The sequence below is a fragment of the Ursus maritimus genome, unplaced genomic scaffold (genome assembly GCF_017311325.1).
Source record: "Ursus maritimus isolate PB19 unplaced genomic scaffold, ASM1731132v1 scaffold_18, whole genome shotgun sequence".
NCBI classification, from domain to species: Eukaryota; Metazoa; Chordata; class Mammalia; order Carnivora; family Ursidae; genus Ursus; species Ursus maritimus.
The window spans coordinates 43,710,695-43,731,923 of NW_024424230.1; the positions used below are offsets into that span (position 1 = coordinate 43,710,695).

The 21,229-nt window shown below is 35.9% G+C and overlaps 1 protein-coding gene across 1 annotated transcript in view; it reads right to left on the reverse strand.

Moving 5' to 3' along the window:
• The window catches only part of TAF4B (TATA-box binding protein associated factor 4b), a 127,009-nt gene that overhangs the window by 56,711 nt on the left and 49,069 nt on the right, over positions 1-21,229 (reverse strand). The window contains exons 10-11 of the mRNA XM_008692810.2: positions 7,385-7,554; positions 2,555-2,685 (exon numbers count right to left, since the gene is read on the reverse strand). Of these exons, the coding sequence (XP_008691032.2) occupies positions 2,555-2,685; positions 7,385-7,554 (301 nt within the window). The remainder of the gene's footprint in view (positions 1-2,554; positions 2,686-7,384; positions 7,555-21,229) is intronic.

Consider the following 21,229-nt stretch of genomic DNA (forward strand, 5'->3'; position numbering starts at 1 on the left):
GTACAGTTACATTTTATAAAGAAACTGCCCATTGTAAATAAAAGTGCACTCATGTATCTCTGAAAATATACAGCAATTGCAGTGGGAATAGGGACAATCCAGGTTTGAAAAATCTGTAAGACTTTTAAAAAGTTACAGTAAAAAGCCAAAAAGGAAGAAAATTTTCCCCACATCCCAATATTGAAGGAAAACTGATATCCAGTCAAACTAGATTATTACAAATTTAGGATGTTAATTGTAATTCCCAAGGTAGCCACCAATAAAATATTTTAAAAAGTATACACGAAAAGAAATGACAAGGGGATCAAAACAGTACATAACAACAAAAAGGCAGTAATAACAGAAATGAGACCAAAAAAAAGCTACAAAGCATATAGAAGAATAGTGAAATAGCACAAGTAAGTTCTTCCTTATCAGTAATCATTTTACACGTAAGTGGACTAAACTACCCAATCAAAAGGTAGAGACTAAACATAATGCATAAAAAACATGATCAACTACAAGCTGTCTACAAGAGATTCACTTTGGATGAAAACACATGAACTGACTGGGAGAAAAGATGGGGAAAAAATTTCATGCAAATAATAATCACAGAAAGCAGACGTGGCTATACTAATATCAGGTAAAATAAACTTTAAGTCAAAAACTGTTAAAAGAAATAGAGAAAAACAAGGGGTGCCTGGGTGGCTCAGTCAGTTGAGTGTCCGGCTCCTGATTTCCACTCAGGTTATTATCTCAGGCTCGTGGGACAGAGCCCTGTGGAGGGCTCTGTGCTCTCTCTTCCTCTCTCTCTCAAACAAATAAATAAATCTTAAAAAAAAAAAAAAAGGGATAAACAAGGGCATGATATATTGACAAAAGAGTCAATTCATCAAGAAGATATACATAACAGGCAACAGAGCCCCCAAATATATGAAGTGAACATTGACAGAACTAAAAAGAGAAATACAGTTCTACAATAACAGCTTAAGTCTTCAATACCTCCCTTTCAATAAGAATACCTAGACAAGAAGATCAAGAAGGAAAGAGAAGACTTAACATTATAACCCAACTAGATCCACCAGACTTTTATGAACATTCCACCCAACAATAGAATACATGTTCTGCTCAAGTGCACATCAAACATTCTCTAAGAGGGATCACATGTTAGGCCACAAAACAAGCCCACATAAATTTAAATTGATTGAATCACATAAAGAATCTCTTCTGCCCATACAGAATGAAGCTAGAAATCAACAATAAAGGAGAAACTGGAAATTTCACAAATATGTGGGAACTAAACAACATACTTTCAAACAACCAATGTATCAAAGAAATCTCAAAGGAAATTAGAAAATACTTAGAAGTAAATGAAAACAAAAACACAATGTACCTAAACTTACAGAATGCAGTGAAAGCAGTGCTCAGAGGGAAATTTATAGCAATAAATGCCTACATTAAAAAAGGAAGATGTCAAATCAGTAACCTACTTTATAACTAAAGGAAGCAAAATAAAAAATGAAAGAGGGATCATTGTTGCTGACCTTACAGAAATAAAACGGTTTGTAAGAAAATACTATAAACAATCGTATGTTAACAAAATGGGACCAAAAGAAATGGACTAATTCTGAAAACACACAAAAAGAAGTAACTGATACTGTTTTTTTCTCCACAGCTTTTTCTCCTGATGATCACTTATTTTTAAGTTGGTCCTGCAAATTCTCACAAAGATTTATACAGTGAGGACCTCAGCAACTATAAATAGTTCTTCCAAAGTTCTAAACAAAGCAGAAAGTAGAGAAAATAGAATGATTCCTCCAGGGAACTTAACAGTGATGTGGTAGCTGCTATTTCCCTGAGTTCCTTTTAACCTATGGCTAGGACATTGTGACAATGACCATTCTCACAAAGTCAAAACTTTATAAGACTACCCACATACCATGCTGCACAAAATCTAGTATCCACATTTCTTGGTTGATGGGGGAAAAGGTTATCTTTTTCTTTTTCATCTCTCATCACCCAATAAATTCGCTCTCCACCAAAACCATAATACAAATATATCAAGTGCTTTCATCTTAATGATGGCAAGTGATTTGGTTCATACCACTAGAGACAAGACAGGCTATCCTTCCATTTAATTTGTTTAAAAGGCAGCCAATAACTGTAAGGAGTGGCACCAGCATTAGCACTCAATACAATTATTTAACTTATTAAAAGGAACAACAGCACTAACAAAGTACAGAGCACTGAAGAGAACGCAGCTATCCAATATTCCATTCTAATATATTCTCCTTGCCAATCAAAAGCTGTAGAAGATGTCTCAGGCAGAACAGATGCATATCTCAATCTACACTGACACAGAAGCTTCGGATACAATTTTAAACTGTTAATTTTGTCATGTAAGTATATCTAAATCAGGCAAATGAGGAATGTAACTTTTGTCGACCCATATGAACTATGTCTTGACCATTTCCTTTAAAGATATACTTAAAATATGAATCCATACCAAAATACTATCTTTAACATGACAGAGAAGAAAGAGAAGAATTTGTACTTCTTTAACGATTTCCTTTACCTTGTAAGTTGTCATTCGATGCTGAGCAATTGTAGTCAGTTTTTCTAGAAGGCCTCGTAATCGTTCCTGTGTTGCATGGGAGATCAAGTTCACAGCATCAGAGTTAAGTTCTGTAATGTCATGCTTTTTACCTGTAGAAGCAGAGAAAATCCATTACGTGTTTTAGTAGTGGCTGATAATTGAAATAATTAGCACAGCAGGTATTCTGTTCCCCCTGGAAGTCATACCCATTATGAATAAAGGTTTGGAGATTATGATTTTCCTGGTAAAGTCACAACTTCAAAGATCTTAGACATTACATTAATAAAACCTAGCCTGAAGCCTCAGAAAATATAGACATTGTTTCACTTAGCCTCTAGAATCATTCTCCTTGAAAGGTCATTTATAGGACAAAGTTAATAAGAACACAAATCAAGTCTAGTGTTCAGGGAGGAAAATGGTAACTGCAGAAATTAGTGCCGTATTCTGTTAATTTTAGTAATTAAAAAAATAGAAAATTACATTTTGCCCTGTTTGACACTGTTAACAATTTATGACATTTATTTCAATGAATTCAGATTGTGGGTCTCTGTTACTGCCTTGTCTACAAGATATACCTACACTCCTTTTGTCCATTACCAATCATGCTTATTTTGCACTAACTCATGTTCTGATAAATTGACCTGGTAATTAATTCACAAGTTGAAATGGATTCAAAGCCTCATAATTTCACCCATCCATTTGAATAACTTCTCTTTCAATGTATCTCCATCCATAAATAAACCAAACTTCTATTCTTCAGCCAGCTAACTAGGAAGAAAGATTCAGGAAAACAACTTGCACCACATACCCAAGGGCAGAAGCTCATTTATAAAGCAACCTTATCAGTATTTACATAGTAATTCCTCAGCTCAGTGAAACCAACCTGTATCAACAGAGACCTCAATCTAAAGATATAGCCAATTGTGTAGTCTAATTTAAATAAGCTTTTAATAGTGCTATTGTGTTTATTTTTAACAAACACAACAGTATGCTTTTGCACTCTCATCTGAAATATACTCTTACTCATCAAATTGTGAATCAGTATAGCAAAAATAAGTTTTCATTAAAAGCCAACAACTCTTACATACCTTTGACGTGATACTCCATAATAAATGCTAAACTTTGAAGTGTAGGTGATCGGATGTGAGGGCTATCTGGCTGTGACATCTGTCACACCACTAATCACCAGGGTGGATCTGGCTGATCTGGCTGCCAAGGTGCAGTCCCCTTCCTCTCCCACTATTTCTTTTTTGTTTTTCTTTTTTAAAGATTTTTTTATTTATTTATGTGACAGAGAGACAGCCAGTGAGAGAGGGAACACAGCAGGGGAGTGGGAGAGGAAGAAGCAGGCTCCCAGCGGAGGAGCCCGATGTGGGATTCGATCCCAGAATGCCGGGATCACGCCCTGAGCCAAAGGCAGATGCTTAACGGTTGCGCCACCCAGGCATCCCTCTCCCACTATTTCTTGTGCATTCCTCCCAAAGCTGTGTGCTCCCTTGAAAAGAACGACCTTCCTAGATAGAAGAAGGCTATTTTTTGGTCAGGGGTATGCAAGTAGCTGTGTTCTCCTACTAGAACCTCCAAAGCAGCTCTCGAGGTCCAAAATGCAGACTATAGCTAACCAGAAGGGAAGAAGATATAAAATTATTTAGCTTCTTCTAAGCCAAACCTTCAAAATGTAATTTGTTACTGTCTAGCAAAACTGAATTCATCACCAATTTTAGATTTAAGCAGATAAAAAAAACACTACAAAGTCAAATCTACTCTACTAAAACTGTTAGCATATATAAATAGTGAAGGCCTTCTACATAAGGGACACAATTTTAAAACCATCCAATGATTAAAATTACAACTAAACGTACGGTAGTCGATCTATCAGATCATGCTTAAAGGAAAGAAAATGAACATTTAAAAATATGTAGTGTTTTGGAGGGAAACTTTGAAAATAATTTCATATGTATTTATAAAATAGTTTATCCTATATAGAAGAAAAATCCATATTTTAAAAACATTAGAAATAAACAAGAGTAGAGATTTGCAAACAATTCCAGGGTTTAGTGAACAATCAAATGTTCTAATATCTTCACTACACTGATGATAAAACATGACAAAGTTACCAAGTTAAAATACTATAAGAAAAATTCTCACTGTTTAAAGGAGAGAGAATCTGAAGCAGACTTCTTGCTGAGCATGGAGCTCAACACGGAGCTTGATCCTGTGACCCTGATATCATGATCTGAGCCTAAATCAAGGGTTGGATGCTTAACCGACTGTGCCACCCTGGTGCCCCTCAAAATTCCCACTTTTAAATAAAACACTCTAAGGCAACATAACTGATGAAAAAAATCTAGTTGGTGCTTTTAAGCTTGTTAAGTGATTTTATAGAATGTCTGTGTAATTTAATTTAGGTAATTGGCAAAAAAGGAAGAACACTGGCATGTTTACTCTCCTAACATTATTCAAGTAGAAAAATCTTCCCAAAAAAATTCTTTGGGTTAATTTGTAATTTCTGTGATTAAGGAACAGTCCTTGTTCTGAGCTGTTCTGTAAAGGTGGAATTTTACTAAATGGAAAACATTCCTAGAAATACATAACTACACTCACTCTATAGTTTTATTGTTTTTAAAAAAGCTTAGGTATTTCACAAGAAATTTAGCAATTTTCCATTATATTAATTGACAAGTTTGTGCTTAATTATTAAGGACTGAAAATACCAAATAGTTACTCCCAGAATTCTCCTTGAAAGCAGAGGCTGACAAACTAAATTTTTTTTTTAAGATTTTTTATTTATTTATTTGACAGAGATAGAGACAGCCAGCGAGAGAGGGAACACAAGCAGGGGGAGTGGGAGAGGAAGAAGCAGGCTCACAGCGGAGGAGCCTGATGTGGGGCTCGATCCCATAACGCCGGGATCACGCCCTGAGCCGAAGGCAGACGCTTAACTGCTGTGCCACCCAGGCGCCCCTGACAAACTAAATTTGAACTCTTTTGTATATATAAAAGTTTGATGGGAATACAGTCTTGCCTATTTGTTTATGTATTCTCTATGGCTGCTCTTGCAATGTAGTAAGAGTTGAGCAAGTGACACAAACCACATGACCCACAAAGTGGCAAATATTTACTATCTGGCCTTTTGCAGAAAAAAATTGCCCATCCCTGTCCTAAATGATCAAATTGTTCTTTCAATGCTAAAAACTTTCCTATCATATAATGAAAGTGTAAGTCAAGTTAGAAATAAAATTTGTTGGGGGGGGGGTGAGAACTGATAAAGCTAAGTATTTACTTCTACTCTACCAAAGCTCTAGGTAATTATATGGTTACATGGAGTCAATACCAGCAAGCTCCCCAAGCCATTACAGGAAAGTATCATGCTTGTTCCAAAATTAAGAAACTGGCTCCTGTACAGTACACAATACATATGCAAAGAAGAGACTGAAAGACAGAGTAAGAAAGAGATGGAAGGAAAAAGGAAAAGGAGTGGGGGGGGTGGGGAGAAAAGTCAAATAAACAAGCAAACATTTTACCATTAGCTCTTCTGAATTCCTATTCTTTTGGACTGCTTATAAATTCTAGTTTTTCATAATAAAAGAAAGATAACAGAGGGGCTCCTGGGTGGCTCAGTCAGCTGAGTGTCTGACAAGTGACTTTGGCTCACGTCATGATCTGGAGCCCCACTGTTGGGCTCAGGGCAGAGTCTGCTTGAGATTCTCTCTCTCTCTCTGCCCCTTCCCCCATTCACACACTTGCTCTCTCTCTAATAAATAAATCTTAGAAAAAAGAAAGATAATAGATACCCAAGTTATGTTAGAAATGAAAAAAATGGTAATTTGTATAGTATATAGTAGAAGCTCAAACATTTACTATTTTGTGAAATAGATTTAAAATATGTAATAGTAAGGTACTTTGTAGTCCTTAAAAATACTATGGGTATAAATCAGAAATCAGAAACCTTCACATTTCTGTGTTAGGGCTTCAACATAAAATACAAAGATCCTTACTAAAGTATATTCAAAGGTCACTAGTATTAATCTCCCAAATTTGATAAGTGATGTGATGAAGAAGGTACTCCAAAAGTCCCAGGGTTAGGACACATGCAATGAGATAATTCACATGCAATAATCTCTCTCCAAACTGTCTTGTTTTTCAGTCAATGTGGGGAGAATGTAGTCTTTCATGTTCCTGCAAGATTGGTACTAAACAACAACAAAAAAGCTGTGTGGCTCCAGAACAAAACTGGAACATTCTCTTCCATTTCCTTCTACACACTGCAGCCATCTAGTAACTACTCGTGGACCTTGGGAAAAACCTAGTATTTTAATTTAGATCTTTTAGGGTAAGGATGAGTTTGAATTTCAGGGTTGAGAGAAGAAAAAAAGGAACTTACTCTCTATTTCTATGTTTCACAATACTTGGCAGTTTCTAGATTTCATAAACATGAACTTGTAATATATGCATGCATTTGTATACATATGTGCCTAGTCCAACCAAGAAAGGCACAGGATGGAAAAAGAATAGTACATCATATGTACAAATCCACATAAAAATATACACATCTTTCTCCCACTAAGAAATATAAGTAAAATATTAAGTTTTATTATCTAAACCAAAAACCATAGGTTATGATTTAAGTTAAGTTAATAGTTCTTAAAATGAAATACTTCTTTCTATAACACCCATGAAATCCTGATTAATTCCAGAGCTTTATTTAAGCCTGAGTTCCAGGAAAACCAACCCAGGCTGTCTCTTTTGATAACACTTTCCCTGGAACAGACAGTCCTCTTAGGTCAATAATCTTAAGTCTGCACTTACCAATGTCTAAAATTCTCTTTTGCAGAGCTCCAATGAAAAGAAATGGTTCATCTTTACATGACTGAACAAGTGTGCCAACCAATCCAGAGTTTGTTGCTAAGATGCAGGCATTTTCTTCACTGAGGTTGACCCCTGCCATGGATGTCACATCATTGATGTCATCTTCATCTCTAAGAGGAAAGAAAGATAGCTTTTTGGTGGTGGTGGTGGTGGTTGATGTGTATATTAATGATTTAAGAGAGCAAAGAATTACAGATATCTCCTTATAACTGAAGACATTATTTTCCTCAATTCATCCAAGCAGGAGAACTGAAGAATAGCTATCTTTCCCTGGAAGCCTTTAAAAATTAATTGGTGTGTCTAACCACTAGTGTATATTTAATATCAGAGAGATGAATCAGAAGCAACTTTGTCTTCTACTGCCCATTTCTCCATCTTTCAGTTTAGTAAATGGATACACCAACAGGGACTTGGGGGTTAACTAAGTTATCCACAAATGTCCTGCAATGAGAGACAAAGAAACTAAAACAGACTTCTTTGTTTTCATCCAAGATGATTAAAAGCCCATCAGATTTCCCCAGTGCACTCTACTGTTCCACTGAGGTTCAGGAGAAATCCACTGATCCAGAAAGATCAGTACCCACATAAAGACCCTTGAGAAGAAGTTTTCTTGACTAGTTATTCTGAAACCAAATGGTTAAAACTAGTTTTGATTTTCTGCTTCAGACTTTTGGTGTGTTCCATCTGTACCAATTGAATTCATTAAACCACATCCTCGAGCAAATGGCTGCAAAGGGTCTACATATAAAATTACACACACACACGTACTAACATGACACACACATATATATTAAAAAAACAAAAAATATGTTTGAGCTCCTTGCATTGTACCAGCAAAATTAAATAGTTGTTTTTATCTAACAGGATTGCTACATGGCTACAGTGCTAAGATTAATATATATGTTTAAGGATAGAGAAGAAAGCAAGAAAAGAAATACAAGAATTTCCTCACAGCATCCTTATCACCATATGTAATAACAAGCACGTTACCGATCATAACTCATCTACCAATGCATAACATAATTTACACAAACATGATTATATAAAAAAAGATGCTGCTTCTCTTTATTGCATGGGACAAATGGTATATCATGTGGTCTCACGTCAATAGATTTAAATTATGAAACTCCCTGTGGTAATGCATTTGTGCATGAGAAAGGGAAATAAATTATAATTGTCAAGCACTCAAGGAATGAAGGCCTCTGGTGTTCCACTTTAAAAAGCAACACATTAGGAGTGAAGGGGAAAGAGCCCATGCTCAAACATACATAAGAGATTTAAAAAAAAAAAAAAAAACCTAAGTAAAAGAAAGAAAGAAAGCTAAACACAGTTGAAAGTGAAGAGATAGAACAATGGTCTTATAATCTGAACAGTGGATTTAGAAGCCTACCATTAAAAGGTGTGTCCTTACAATGGGAAAAAAACCTTACATTTAGTATCTCAAACCACCAAATAAAACATGCAATACTAAGAAAGTATACCAAAACAGTTGGACTCCACCGTATCAGAAGTCAGAAGTATTGTCAGAAGTATGGATGCCGAAAAAATGGCTCTAAGAATCATTCTGCCACCTATGTAAATAAAGTATTTCCAGAAACATCTAAACATGTAAACATCTAAAGTGTAAGAATGGTAAAAACCATAAACCCAAAGACAGACCAAGATCCAAGTAAAAAAATAAAAGGTCTTAGTAAAAAAAATTTTTAAAAAGCCATGTCTCATGGGAGCCTGGTGGGGTAAGTTGGTAGAACATGTGACTCTTGATCTTGGGGTTGTGAGTTGGAGCCCCATGTTAGGGGTAGAGATTACTTTAAAAAAAACAAAAACCAAACCAAAACAAAAACCCCACCATGTGTCAAGAGAATGAAAAGACAAGCCACAGACTAGGAGAAAATATTTGCAAAAGACATCAGATAAAGGACCATTATCCAAAATATACAAAGAACTCTTAAAACCCAACAATAAGAAAACATACAAACCAATTAAAAAACAGGCCAAAGATCTAATAGATGCCTCACCAAAGAAGATGTACAGGTGGCAAGTAAGCATATGAAAAGATGCTCCACATCCTTGTCATCAGAGAAATGCAAATTAAAATGAGATACCACCACACACCAATTAGAAAGGCCAAAATCCTAAACACTGACAACATCAAATGCTGATGGGGATGTGGAGCAACAGGAACTCTCATTCACTACTGACAGTAATACAAAATGGTACAGCCATTTTGGAAGACAATTTGGCAGTTTATTATAGAACTAAACATAATTTTACTGTACAACCCAGCAATCACATTCCTTGGTATTTACTCAAAAGAGTTGGAAATTTAAGTCCACACAAAAACTTATACACGGATGTTTAGAGCAGCTTCAGAGATAACTGACAAAACCTGAAAATAGCCAAGATGTCCTTCAGTAGCTAAGTGTATAAATAAACTGTGGTACATCCAGACAATGGAGCATTATTTAGTGCTAAAAAGAAATGAGATGTTACACAATGAAAAGACACAGAGGGGAACTTAAATGTAAATTATTACGTGAAAGAAGCCAATCCCAAAAGGCTACATGCTGTATGATTCCGACTACAGGGCATTCTGGAAAAGGCAAACAATGGAGGCAGAACACAGAGAATTTTTATGGCAGTAAAACTACTCAGTATGATACTATAATGTTGGATACACACCATTATACATTTGGGTGTTTTTTTTTTAAAGATTTACTTATTTAACTGAGAGAGACAGAGAAAGAAGAAGAAGCAGGAGGAGGAGCAGAGGGAGAGGGAGAGGGGAAGCAGGTTTCCAGCTGAGTGTGGAGCAGGGCTCAATCTCATGACTCTGAGATCATGACCTGAGCTGAAACCAAGAGTTGGAGCCACCCAGGTGCCCCCGACTATACATTTGTTAAAACCCATAAAATGTACTACACCAATAGCAAACTGTAAACTATGGGCTTTGAGGGTTAATGACTTGCCAGTGCGGGTCTGTCAACTGTAACAAATGGACCACTCTGGTAGGGGATGTTAATAATGAGGGAGGCTATGCATGTGTGGGATTAGGGGGAATTCTCTATCTTCTGTCAATTCTGCTGTGAACCTAACCTGCTTTAATAAACAAAACCTACCAAAAAAAAAAAAAGTCAACTACGCATCAATGAAGAGCTAGTTCACTATAAAACAGAAACCCAACCAGTTACTTAACACCTTCAGGATTCAAATTTTTTTAAAAAATGAGTAACTTAGATTAGGTACTTTCTAAAGTCCCTCTCAGCCACTTAAAAGAATGAAGCAGCTCTCTTTGACCTGATACAGAACAACAGCCAAGGTGTACTATGAAGTGCAAAAAAAAAATGAGGTAAAAAGATTGCACCTGGGGGGAGAAAAAGATACACACACACACACACACACACACACACATTGGTATAACAGATCTCTGGAAAGATACATGAGAAATTCTCCTCTGGAGAGGGAAATAGGGAAGTGGGGACAAAAAAGACTTACTTTATACAATAGTATACTCTTTTCTACCTCTTGAATGTTGTACTATATACATGGATTACCCAATCAAAATGATTAGTGGTATTTAAAAAATAGTAAATAAATATTTAGGAAAAGAAAACTGGAAATAGAAAATATGATGAAGTTAAGACATGTAACTCCAACATTCCCTTAAAAAGAAAATCAGAATTGTTTAAGATACACAAAACGTGGCCTTTACACACATGCACAAAACACTAATGTTTACAATCTCAGATGTGTGTCAGGTACACAGGCCCTATAAACTGCAAATTGCTTCCATGGAGGGTTCCTGCATAACTCCCGTTGAGATCTCACACACAGGCTGGAGAGACAAGCACCACGCATATTTACTACCAGTACTTAGCATAGTACTAGAATTGAACAGAATTCACCAATGAGGAGATAGTCCCATGTTTTTAAGAACCTTCTTGCAACCCTTCTCTGAAATAAGGAACTAACTGCCCTATAAGATTTGTTCTTGCCTGCCTTCCCTCCTCCTAGCTGGCCCCAAGCTGAACACAGCTCCCTCTAGTACGGCTGTCAGTTACTATGGTTACAGAGGGCAGCAGGAATAGAGGAAGACCCCCACTGAGGGAAGAGGAAAAGGTGCCAAAATAAACAGCACCCAAGCCATTTAAAACTTCCTCTAAGAAAGGAGGCAGACTGAAGGAAAGAAGAGTCAACACAGTGTAGTAGCAGCATTACCAATAAGGCTAAGATAGGTCGGACAGTAATAAAGGCGTTGATGTTGAAGCACAGTTATGATTCTAATTTGGTTTTAATTCCGAAGGAGAAGAAAATGAGAGTCCCCTAACTACATCTTCAAGTCTTCTGGTCTAATGCTGTGTCTTTTGATGAAGGTACTATGCAAAATAATCTGTTTTGTTTTGTTTTAAAAGATATACAAAAAGGAAAAAAAAATATATATATATATATATTAAGGTTTTATTTATTTGACAGAAAGAGAGAGAACACGCAAGCAGGGGGAGTAGGAGAGGGAGAAGCAGGCTCACTGCTGAGCAGGGAGCCCGATGCAGGCTCAATCCCAGGACCCTGGGATCATAACCTGATCTGAAGGCAGATGCTTAACCAACTGAGCTACCCAGGCACCCACAAAAAGGAAATTTAATAGTGCCTTAGTAGAAAAAGCTTTCCAATTCAAGATTCTGTCAGGTATAATAAGTTACTGTGTAAAAATTAAAGAATTGATTCTACCAATTATCATTAATGTCTTACATTCTGGCTTCTAAAACTGATCTAATTCCTTAGCTTTTGATAAAGCTGTTCACTGCTTGTGTCTGACTTCTTAAATCTCTTCCACCAAGGCGGTGGAAGATCTGAAGAGCCCCAGACTGATTCTTCTGAAGTAGAGGGAATCATATTATTTTCCTGTTCAAAAACCTCTCATGTTCCTAAGAACTTAACTCGATATTCAAGGTTTTCCAGGTAATGACCTTAACTTAGCACTCTTCCTTCCCATTACTATCACACAGCTCCTATTGATTCTGGCCTTGGTTCAGGCCATTCCCCACTTCAGGTTCTCATCTTCAAACTCCTGCTTTTATTGTCTTTCAGTTGTCAAAGCTTTAGCTATATTCCAGTCCTATTTCAAATGCCTAGTTTAGAAATCCTGGCTTAATTTGTTTTTATACTTTTGTTTTTATGCTTTTTTCCCTTACTTTCTGTTCTTATATTTTAAAAGCATTTGTCCAACTGCTACAACTTTTCAACTTCTGAGAGCACGTTGTATCTGTTATGGTAAGTTTTACTCTGTCTTCCATTCTAAACATCGGTGTGTTTCTCTTAAATGCCAACTAGACTTCTTTTATTGATTATATTCAATAAATATATTAAATATAATAAAGATTATATTATCTTCATTGCCTTTTTTCCTAGCAGAAATGGTAAATAGTTGAGGAATTTCCCTGCGTTCAGAACATGTGCTATTTATTTGTTACAATGTACTGAGAAGTAGAACAGTGGGTAAAAATGATGAGTCAAACTGCCCACAGTGCAATCCTGACTGCTAGTTATTATCTATGTGAAATAAAGCAAATTAATCTTTCTAGACCTGCATTGTCACTAAAATGAGGCAGTAGCAGTCCTTACATACTTGACTAAAGATTGAAGAAAGTAATTCATATCATGGAAAAAGGAATTAGTTTTTAATATAGAAAGAGTTCCTACAAATAACTAAGGAAAAATACCCATGATCCAATGGAAAAATGGACAAAGCACATGAATTTTCACTAAGAAAAAATTGAAAATGACTCAAATATTAGATGTTCTATTCTACTCATAAGAGAAATGTAAGATACAATTTTTCACCTATTAGACTAGCAAAAACTATTAAAGTTCATCAGAACATGTGAAAATATGCTACCATAAGCTTTGTTGCTCGGTGTAATTTGTAAATTTAACCTCCATGGAGAGTTATTTGATATTACCTGACAATTTAAAATAAATAAGCTCAGGGCACCTGTGTGGCTCAGTTGGTTAAGTGTCTGCCTTCAGCTCAAGTCATGATTGCAGGGTCCTGCGATGAAGCTCCACATCGGGCTCCCTGCTCAGTGGGGAGTCTGCTTCTCCCTCTCCCTCTGTGCTTGTGCTCTCTCTCTCTCTCTCTCAAGTAAATAAATAAAATCTTAAAAATAAATAAAAGTATGACTTCTTTTAAAATAAATAAAATAAAACAAAATAAAATAGATAGGCTCTTCTTTCTAGAAATTAAGTGAAATAATAGTCACTGCGGCTTTGCTTCCCTAGTACAAAACACTGGAAATATCCTAAATATCCACCATTATGTAACTTTGTTAAAAATCTCAAATCACAAAGACTATACACTGATATAGAACCATCTCCAAGATTTATTACTACTAAGTTGTAAAAAAACAAAATGTAAAACATTATGTAGTGTATAATACCATCTGTGTTGAGAAGATTACATCTAGAAAGACACGCAAGAAATTGCTAACAGTGGTTGGCTCTAGAATGGGAACCTGGGTAGCAAAGAGAGAAAAAGAAGCAAGGGAGAACCTTATTTTTCCACTGTATAATCTTTCTTCCTTTCAAATATTGTACAAAATGTATATATTACCTGGTCGAATAAATAATTTGTTTAGAAAGCAGAAACAGAAAATTTTATTTTAAGAAGATTAAGTGCTTCCCTTAGATTACTAATCCCTGGTAAAATAACTTGGTCTTCAATACTCTTTTGGTAAACCCTTAGTTATAACCTCTCTATCACAGCCAGCACATAAACTTACACAACACCGTTTATTCTTCCTTCCATGCCTTTGTGAAGTTATTTTTCTCATGGGAAATTCCCTTTGTCTTTCCTCTTTTGACTCAAATGTAGCATAACATACTGGATTTCCCAAACTTTAGTGATTTTATTTTATTTTTTAAGAATTTATGTACTGGGGCGCCTGGGTGGTGCAGTCATTAAGCATCTGCCTTTGGCTCAGGGCGTGATCCCAGCATTCTGGGATCAAGCCCCACATCAGGCTTCTCCGCTAGGAGCCTGCTTCTTCCTCTCCCACTCCCCCTGCTTGTGTTCCCTCTCTCGCTGGCTGGCTGTCTCTGTCAAATAAATATATAAAATCTTTAAAAAAAAAAAAGAATTTATGTATTTATTCATGAGAGAAAGAAAGGGAAAGAGAGAGAGAAGCAGGCTCCCCGCTGAGCACAGAGCCTGACACAGGGCTCGATTCCAGGTCCCCGGGATCATGACCCTAGCCGAAGGTAGATGCCCAACCAACTGAGCCACTCAGGCACTCAATGTTAGTGATTTTAAGAACCACCTGGGAGTACATTTAAAATACATGTCTCACAATCAAATACACACCTGCACAGCACCCACAATTTACATTCAGTAGGTCTAGGTTGGAGACCACAAACCTGGAATTTTTTTTTTAACAAACATACTTAAGTGATTGTGAGACTAATACTCTGTGGACCACACTTGGAAAAATACTAAGTTATAAAGATTAACAGCACCAATTCTATAGTTAGAGATGAAGGTTTTAGCCCCTGATCTGACAATTATTAAAAGGATGACCTTGAACAAGTTTCTTCCCATCTCTACTCATCAATTCCCTTATCTATGGAAGTAAAAACTGTACCTCCTATATGATTTTGAATGAAAACTATACTAAGAAGCTACAACTGTATTAGAAATAAAAAATGAAGGGTGCCGGGGTGGCTCAGTTGGTTAAGGAGTCTGCCTTCGGCACAGGTCATGGTCCCGGAGTCCTGGGATCCAGCTCCACATCAAGCTCCCTGCTAGGCCGGGAGTCGGCTTCTCCCGCTCCCTCTCCTGCTCCCTCTGCCGCTCCCCCTGCTTGTGCTCTCATTCTCTCTCTTAAGTAAACAAATAAAATCTTAAAAAAATAAAATAAAATAGAAAATAAAATTAAATGAGTATTTAGGGGCACCTGGTTGGCTCAGTATGTGACTCTTGATCTTGGGGTCATGAGTTCAAACCCCATGTTGTGTATAAGATTACTTAAAAAATAAAATCTTTTTAATACAGTGGAATATTACTCAGGCATCAAAAATGCATTCTTACCACCTGCAACAATGTGAATAGAACTAGAGGGTATTACGCTAAGTAAGTCAATCACAGACAATTATTGTAGGATTTCACTCATATGGAATTTAAGAAACAAAAAAGGATCATAGGGGAAGGGAGGGAAAAATAAAATAAGATGAAATCAGAGAGGGAAATAAACCATAAGAGACTCTTAACTATAGGAAACAAACCGAGGGTTGCTGGAGGGGAGATGAGTGGGCGGATGGAGTAAACTGGGTGATGGGCATTAAGGAGGGCATGTGATGTAATGAACACTGGGTGTTATATGCAACTGATGAATCACTGAACTCTACCTCTGAAACTAAGAATACATTATATGTCAATAAATTGAATTTAAATAAAATAAAATTTAAAAATAAGTAAAATCTTTTAAAAAATGAGTATTCATTAAAAATAAAACCATTATATATTTACATAAATAACATTTTAATGAAAACCAACAATACCAAAATTAAAAAGTGATTAGTCAAAAGGGTGGCATTGTTTTCTATTTTTCTAATTTCTTTAAAATCTATTGATCCTCTTCACTTCGAATGGATCTTTTACTGATGCATAACTTTGTAACATTACATGTCAGTGATCTGAAAAATACTGGTGCACTGAGTTATACAGAACTTCCAAATTTAGGCTCATTATACATAATCTAAAATCACATGTTAATATGTGCACCAATCTAACCAGAAAATCTAAGTCTTGGGAAGATGTTAAGTTCACAGCAGCGTATACAAGTTTTCCAAATTTTTAATTTTTGCTTGAAAAGCTCAAACTTTATCACTGGCAAAAAATGCTGTCAGTTGTTTTCCCTGAAGTGACAGGCTCACTTTTTTCAGTTTCACAGAAATGTCAAATTCCCAAGTCTAAATAATCACAGTTTGTTTTTCAGTTGTTCTTTGTTCTTCCAAGTAAAAATGGTGCTCCATGAAAAAAGTGGTTAGTTTAGCTCACAACTGAAACATAAGCAGGGTGCCTGGGTGGCTCAGTGTCCAACTCTTGATTGTGGCTCAGGTCATGATGGGAGGGAGGTTGGCGGGATCGAACCTCCCCACCCCCTGCGCTTCAAAGGGAGTCTGCTTCTCTCCCTCTTCCTCTGCCCCTCCCCCCAATATGTGCGCACGCACGCGCTCTCTCTCTCAAAACACATAAGATCTTAATATATATATACATACATATATATATTATATATATGTATGTATATATACACACACACACACACACACACAAGCACTTGTCCTTCCTTGAAACAACCATGAAACTCTGGCATGCAGCAGAAGAGCTTTATGCAAACTTCCCATTTTGTCACACAATATTAAAAAGGTGTGTACTTAAGGATAGAGACTTAATAAAACAACAACAACAACAACAACAACAACAACAAAAAACCCACAAACCCCTGGCTTCTTTTCTTTTCTTTACTGCGAGTGTCTGAGGGTACAGAATAAATGGCTGCTAGCATAGTTTGGTACCCCTGCCTTGATTAATGTTAAGGTGCCAGCAGTTTTGCCACTGTGGCTTTTGAACCATCAATCAAATAATATACTGAAAAAGGCAAGTAACAACATCAACATCACCATCATTATTAAAACTGTTTTAATCTCACAGACCCCTTGAAAAAGTCTCAAGTTTCAATACTATTTTCTGTAGATCACATTTTGGGACCTGCTGGTCTATATTTATAGTTCCAAGCCTACAATGAACATCAGAAATACTATGAAGATTTTAAAAATAGAGATTTCTGCCAAGGTTCAGTCTCCAGAGATTTCATTCTGGATAAGCCCCCAAATCAACAATGTCAGTAAGTTCCCTGGGTAGTTTTTAAGTTGTTATCTATACTATATTAGCAATTATTTCCTTGTAAACTGTTTTGAAAGTGTCTACCCCCCCTTACTATATTTATATATTTTCAATTGAATAAATGTTAAGAGGTTTTTATTATAAATGATACTCTACCATTATCACTGCCTCTTGGCTTTGCTCTTTCTCAAAGATGCCCATGATATATAAATGAGATATGCCCTATCTCCTGCCCATGTAACTTCAACCTTTGCTTCATGGTGTATTTTCCTCTAATATCTAACATCTTTTCTTTCCAGTTCATTCTGCATCTAAGGACAAACATATTTTTTTTTCCTAAACAGCATTTTACTATGACAAAATCTGACTAAAAACTTTGAAAGATTTCACAATTTCATCTCCCAAGTGTTCATTTATATAATTTCCCAGTAAAGAATGTTTAAGAACTTAATTTCTATCAAGATCAGCATAAGGCAACTCCTCCAAGAAGAGTATTTTGTTGAATTTTTACCCTAGATTTAGAGCTAATCCAGGCATAGCTTACACTGATGCTTCTTCTCTGTCTCCTTTGTCTTTCCAAGATGAGGAGGGTTTTTTGTTTTTGTTTTGTTTTGTTTTTTTGTCACTAGAGGCTGTTTTCTAAGTCCCTGCTCTGGAAAGATTAACCATATATATTATGTCATATATTATAAACAACATATATTATTGATACATTTGTACATACAAGGAAAAGTAGAGTCTTTAGTAAGTACACGATGAAACAATTACATATGAAGCAAAGTGAACACATGTTTAATGAACACTAGAGAATCTGATTTCTGCAATATAAAAAAAAAAGGACATTAAAGTTAATGGAGTAATATCGTCTATGACAATAGCATGTAACCTTGCCCTATATTATTTTCTAAGTGTGTTTTATTCATTTTTTTTAAAGATTTTATTTATTTATTTGGGAGGAAGAGAGAGAGAGAGAGAGCAGGGGGAGGGGCAGAGGGAGAAGCCTGCTCCCCGCTGAGCAGGGAGCCCAACGCAGGGCTCAATCCCAGGACCCTGGGAATACGACCTGCGCCAAAGACAGACACTTAAATGACTGAGCCACCTAGGAGCCCCTAAGAGTGTGTTTTACAGAAAAACTTTAAAAATGTCACACTAACCCCTAGCTGTTTGTTTATATTATCACTAACAGAAGTAATATATATGCATTATCCATCCGTATTTTATTTTTCTCTAAAATATAAGAACTATTTAAAAAAAGCTTAATCTTTAAGCATTATCATATCTTCAAAAAATCAACAATTCCTTATTATCATTAAATAGCTAGTCAGTTTAAATGAGGTTAACTATACAAACATGCAAAGGTACCAAATTATTTGTCAATTCTGACTCTGAAATGTGAAGAATAAAAGATGAATCTCTGGCACCCTCTGGTGTTTAAGTACTATATAGCTTCCCTTAGTCATCCCAGGTGTATTGAGAAGCCGAACAGAAAATACAATTCTCTCAGTCGAAAATGTCATGAACAAAAAAATTTTTTTTCAGTTAAACAAGTCGTTCTGAAAAAATAGGCAAATAACACTCTATGTTATTAAACCTCATCCAGTTAAGTCAAGACAAGATCTAATGGCATACACTATTACCTCCTCTTATTTAACAAAAGAGTCAACATCAAGGGTCTATTTCAAGGTTCATTTAACAACTGAAGTGACATTGATATTAAATATCAAAAAAAAACCCAAACTTAAGCTAAAAAACCCATCACTTCAAAAAAGATATGCATAAACCACATATGACCAAAATTACTATAAAGCATACAAAATGAAAAATGTATCAGTGCAAAATTAAAAGATATCTTTAAAAATAGCTATGATTATAGACACTTCTGTTCTCTTTTTTAAAATTCATTATTTCAGCAAATATTTGAATGCTTATTATGAACCAGGCCTTGTTTTAAACATGAGGTATACCATCGTAAACAAAAATTACTGTGAACTCTCACAGAGATTTTTTTTTTTTTAAAGATTTTATTTATTTATTTGACAGAGATAGAGACAGCCAGCGAGAGAGGGAACACAAGCAGGGGGGAGTGGGAGAGGAAGAAGCAGGCTCATAGTGGAGGAGCCTGATGTGGGGCTCGATCCCATAACGCCGGGATCACGCCCTGAGCCGAAGGCAGATGCTTAACTGCTGTGCCACCCAGGCGCCCCTCTCACAGCGATTTTAAAAGGAATGGGAAACACAAGGAATGGTAAACAAAAAACAAGATACTTTTAGATGAGTGCCTCAAAACAGCAGGTGTGACTGAAAAAGCTACTCTATGTTGGCTGCCTGAGCAGAGACTCTCTAATTAGGGAGATCACTTTTAAACTAAAATAAGAAGGACCAAGCCAAATGGAGACTGGAGGACAGAGAATCCAGGGAATATCACATCTAAAAACTGTACAGTGAGAACATGAGTATGTGTCTGAGGAACAAAAAGAAAGAGAACAAGGAGGCTGGGTCCCCGACACCACAGAATGTTATACCTGCAATGATCTGCTTACTTCTAGTTTTCCTGAATGTGAAAGAAACTTCTGTCTTGCGTATGTCACTGTTTTTTTTTAGCATTTCTATTATTTACAACCTTACTGAATTCTAACAAATGTAACTATGGTTCAAGATGGTTCACATCATAAAAAAGTCAATTCTCCCCCAAATTAACCTAATCACATAACCTCAAGACAAAATTTTCATAGAACTGCCCTGCTTATTCTAAAATTCATGTTTAGTAGAATAACAAAGGTAAAGTGGAGACATTTTTGATAAAAAGGGAATAAAGAGAGAGGATTTACTCTCTCAGAAAAATAAATAATGAAGGTATAATAACTGAATGCAAAAATATTAACACAGAAATAAAAACACAGCACTAAAATGAAATTCTAGAAATGTACCCTTATATGAACAATAATTTACTATAAGGTAAAGCTCACATCTCAAATCAGAAAAAGGATAATAAATTCTTCAGTAACTATTATTGAGACCAGCATTTCAACTGGGAAAAAGCTAATTTCTGCTACAGACATTTACAAAAATAAAGAATTATTGAAGATGTAAAGGTATATGTACACATGTGAGATGTGTGTGTATAGATATCTTGGAAGAAAATATGGAAGCACATCATTATGGACTTGGGATGAAGAAGGATTTTTTAGAATACAGTGAAATTCAAAAGCCATAAAGCATAAGAGTGATAAATCTAATACTGTGATTTAAAGTCTTCTAAAACAAAAAGAGTCTAAAAAGAAAGTTACCAGTAAAAAAAATTGGGAGAAAGATACTTATACATAACAAAGAATTATTCTCCAATATATGTAAGTCTAGAAAGCAATAAGCATTCAACAGATAAATGAGCAAAAGTAATATGCTAGAAATTTCCCAGAGAAAATACTAATGGTGACATTTTTGCTTCAGGCAGTAAGTGGACTAGATTTACTGAGGAGAAATTACACGACATTCTAACCAGACCAGCATAAGACATTTTCATTCCAGTGTTGGGTGCACAGAAGTTGTCAAAAAAGTTGTCAGTAAAAATAAGCAACTCTAAAGGTAGAGCTGTCTTAGGGGCAATTGTGTGTGGCTGATACTAGTTTCTTGACCTCTGTTAAAGTGGAGAAATTGTATCTGAGGCTTCTGGGTTAAGTCAGGTTCCCTAGAACAGGTACTAAAGTGGTCCCAAGTCAACAATCATCCCTGGTTCCCATGAGAAAGTCACAAATCCACTCTGGAGTAAAGCAAACTCAACTTAGGTACTTAGGTTTAATCTGATCTACCCATCTAATGAGGTTTTATATTCAGAAATTATATTTTTTACTTTTTTTTTTTTTTTTTTTTGGGAAGGGAGGTAGGCAAAG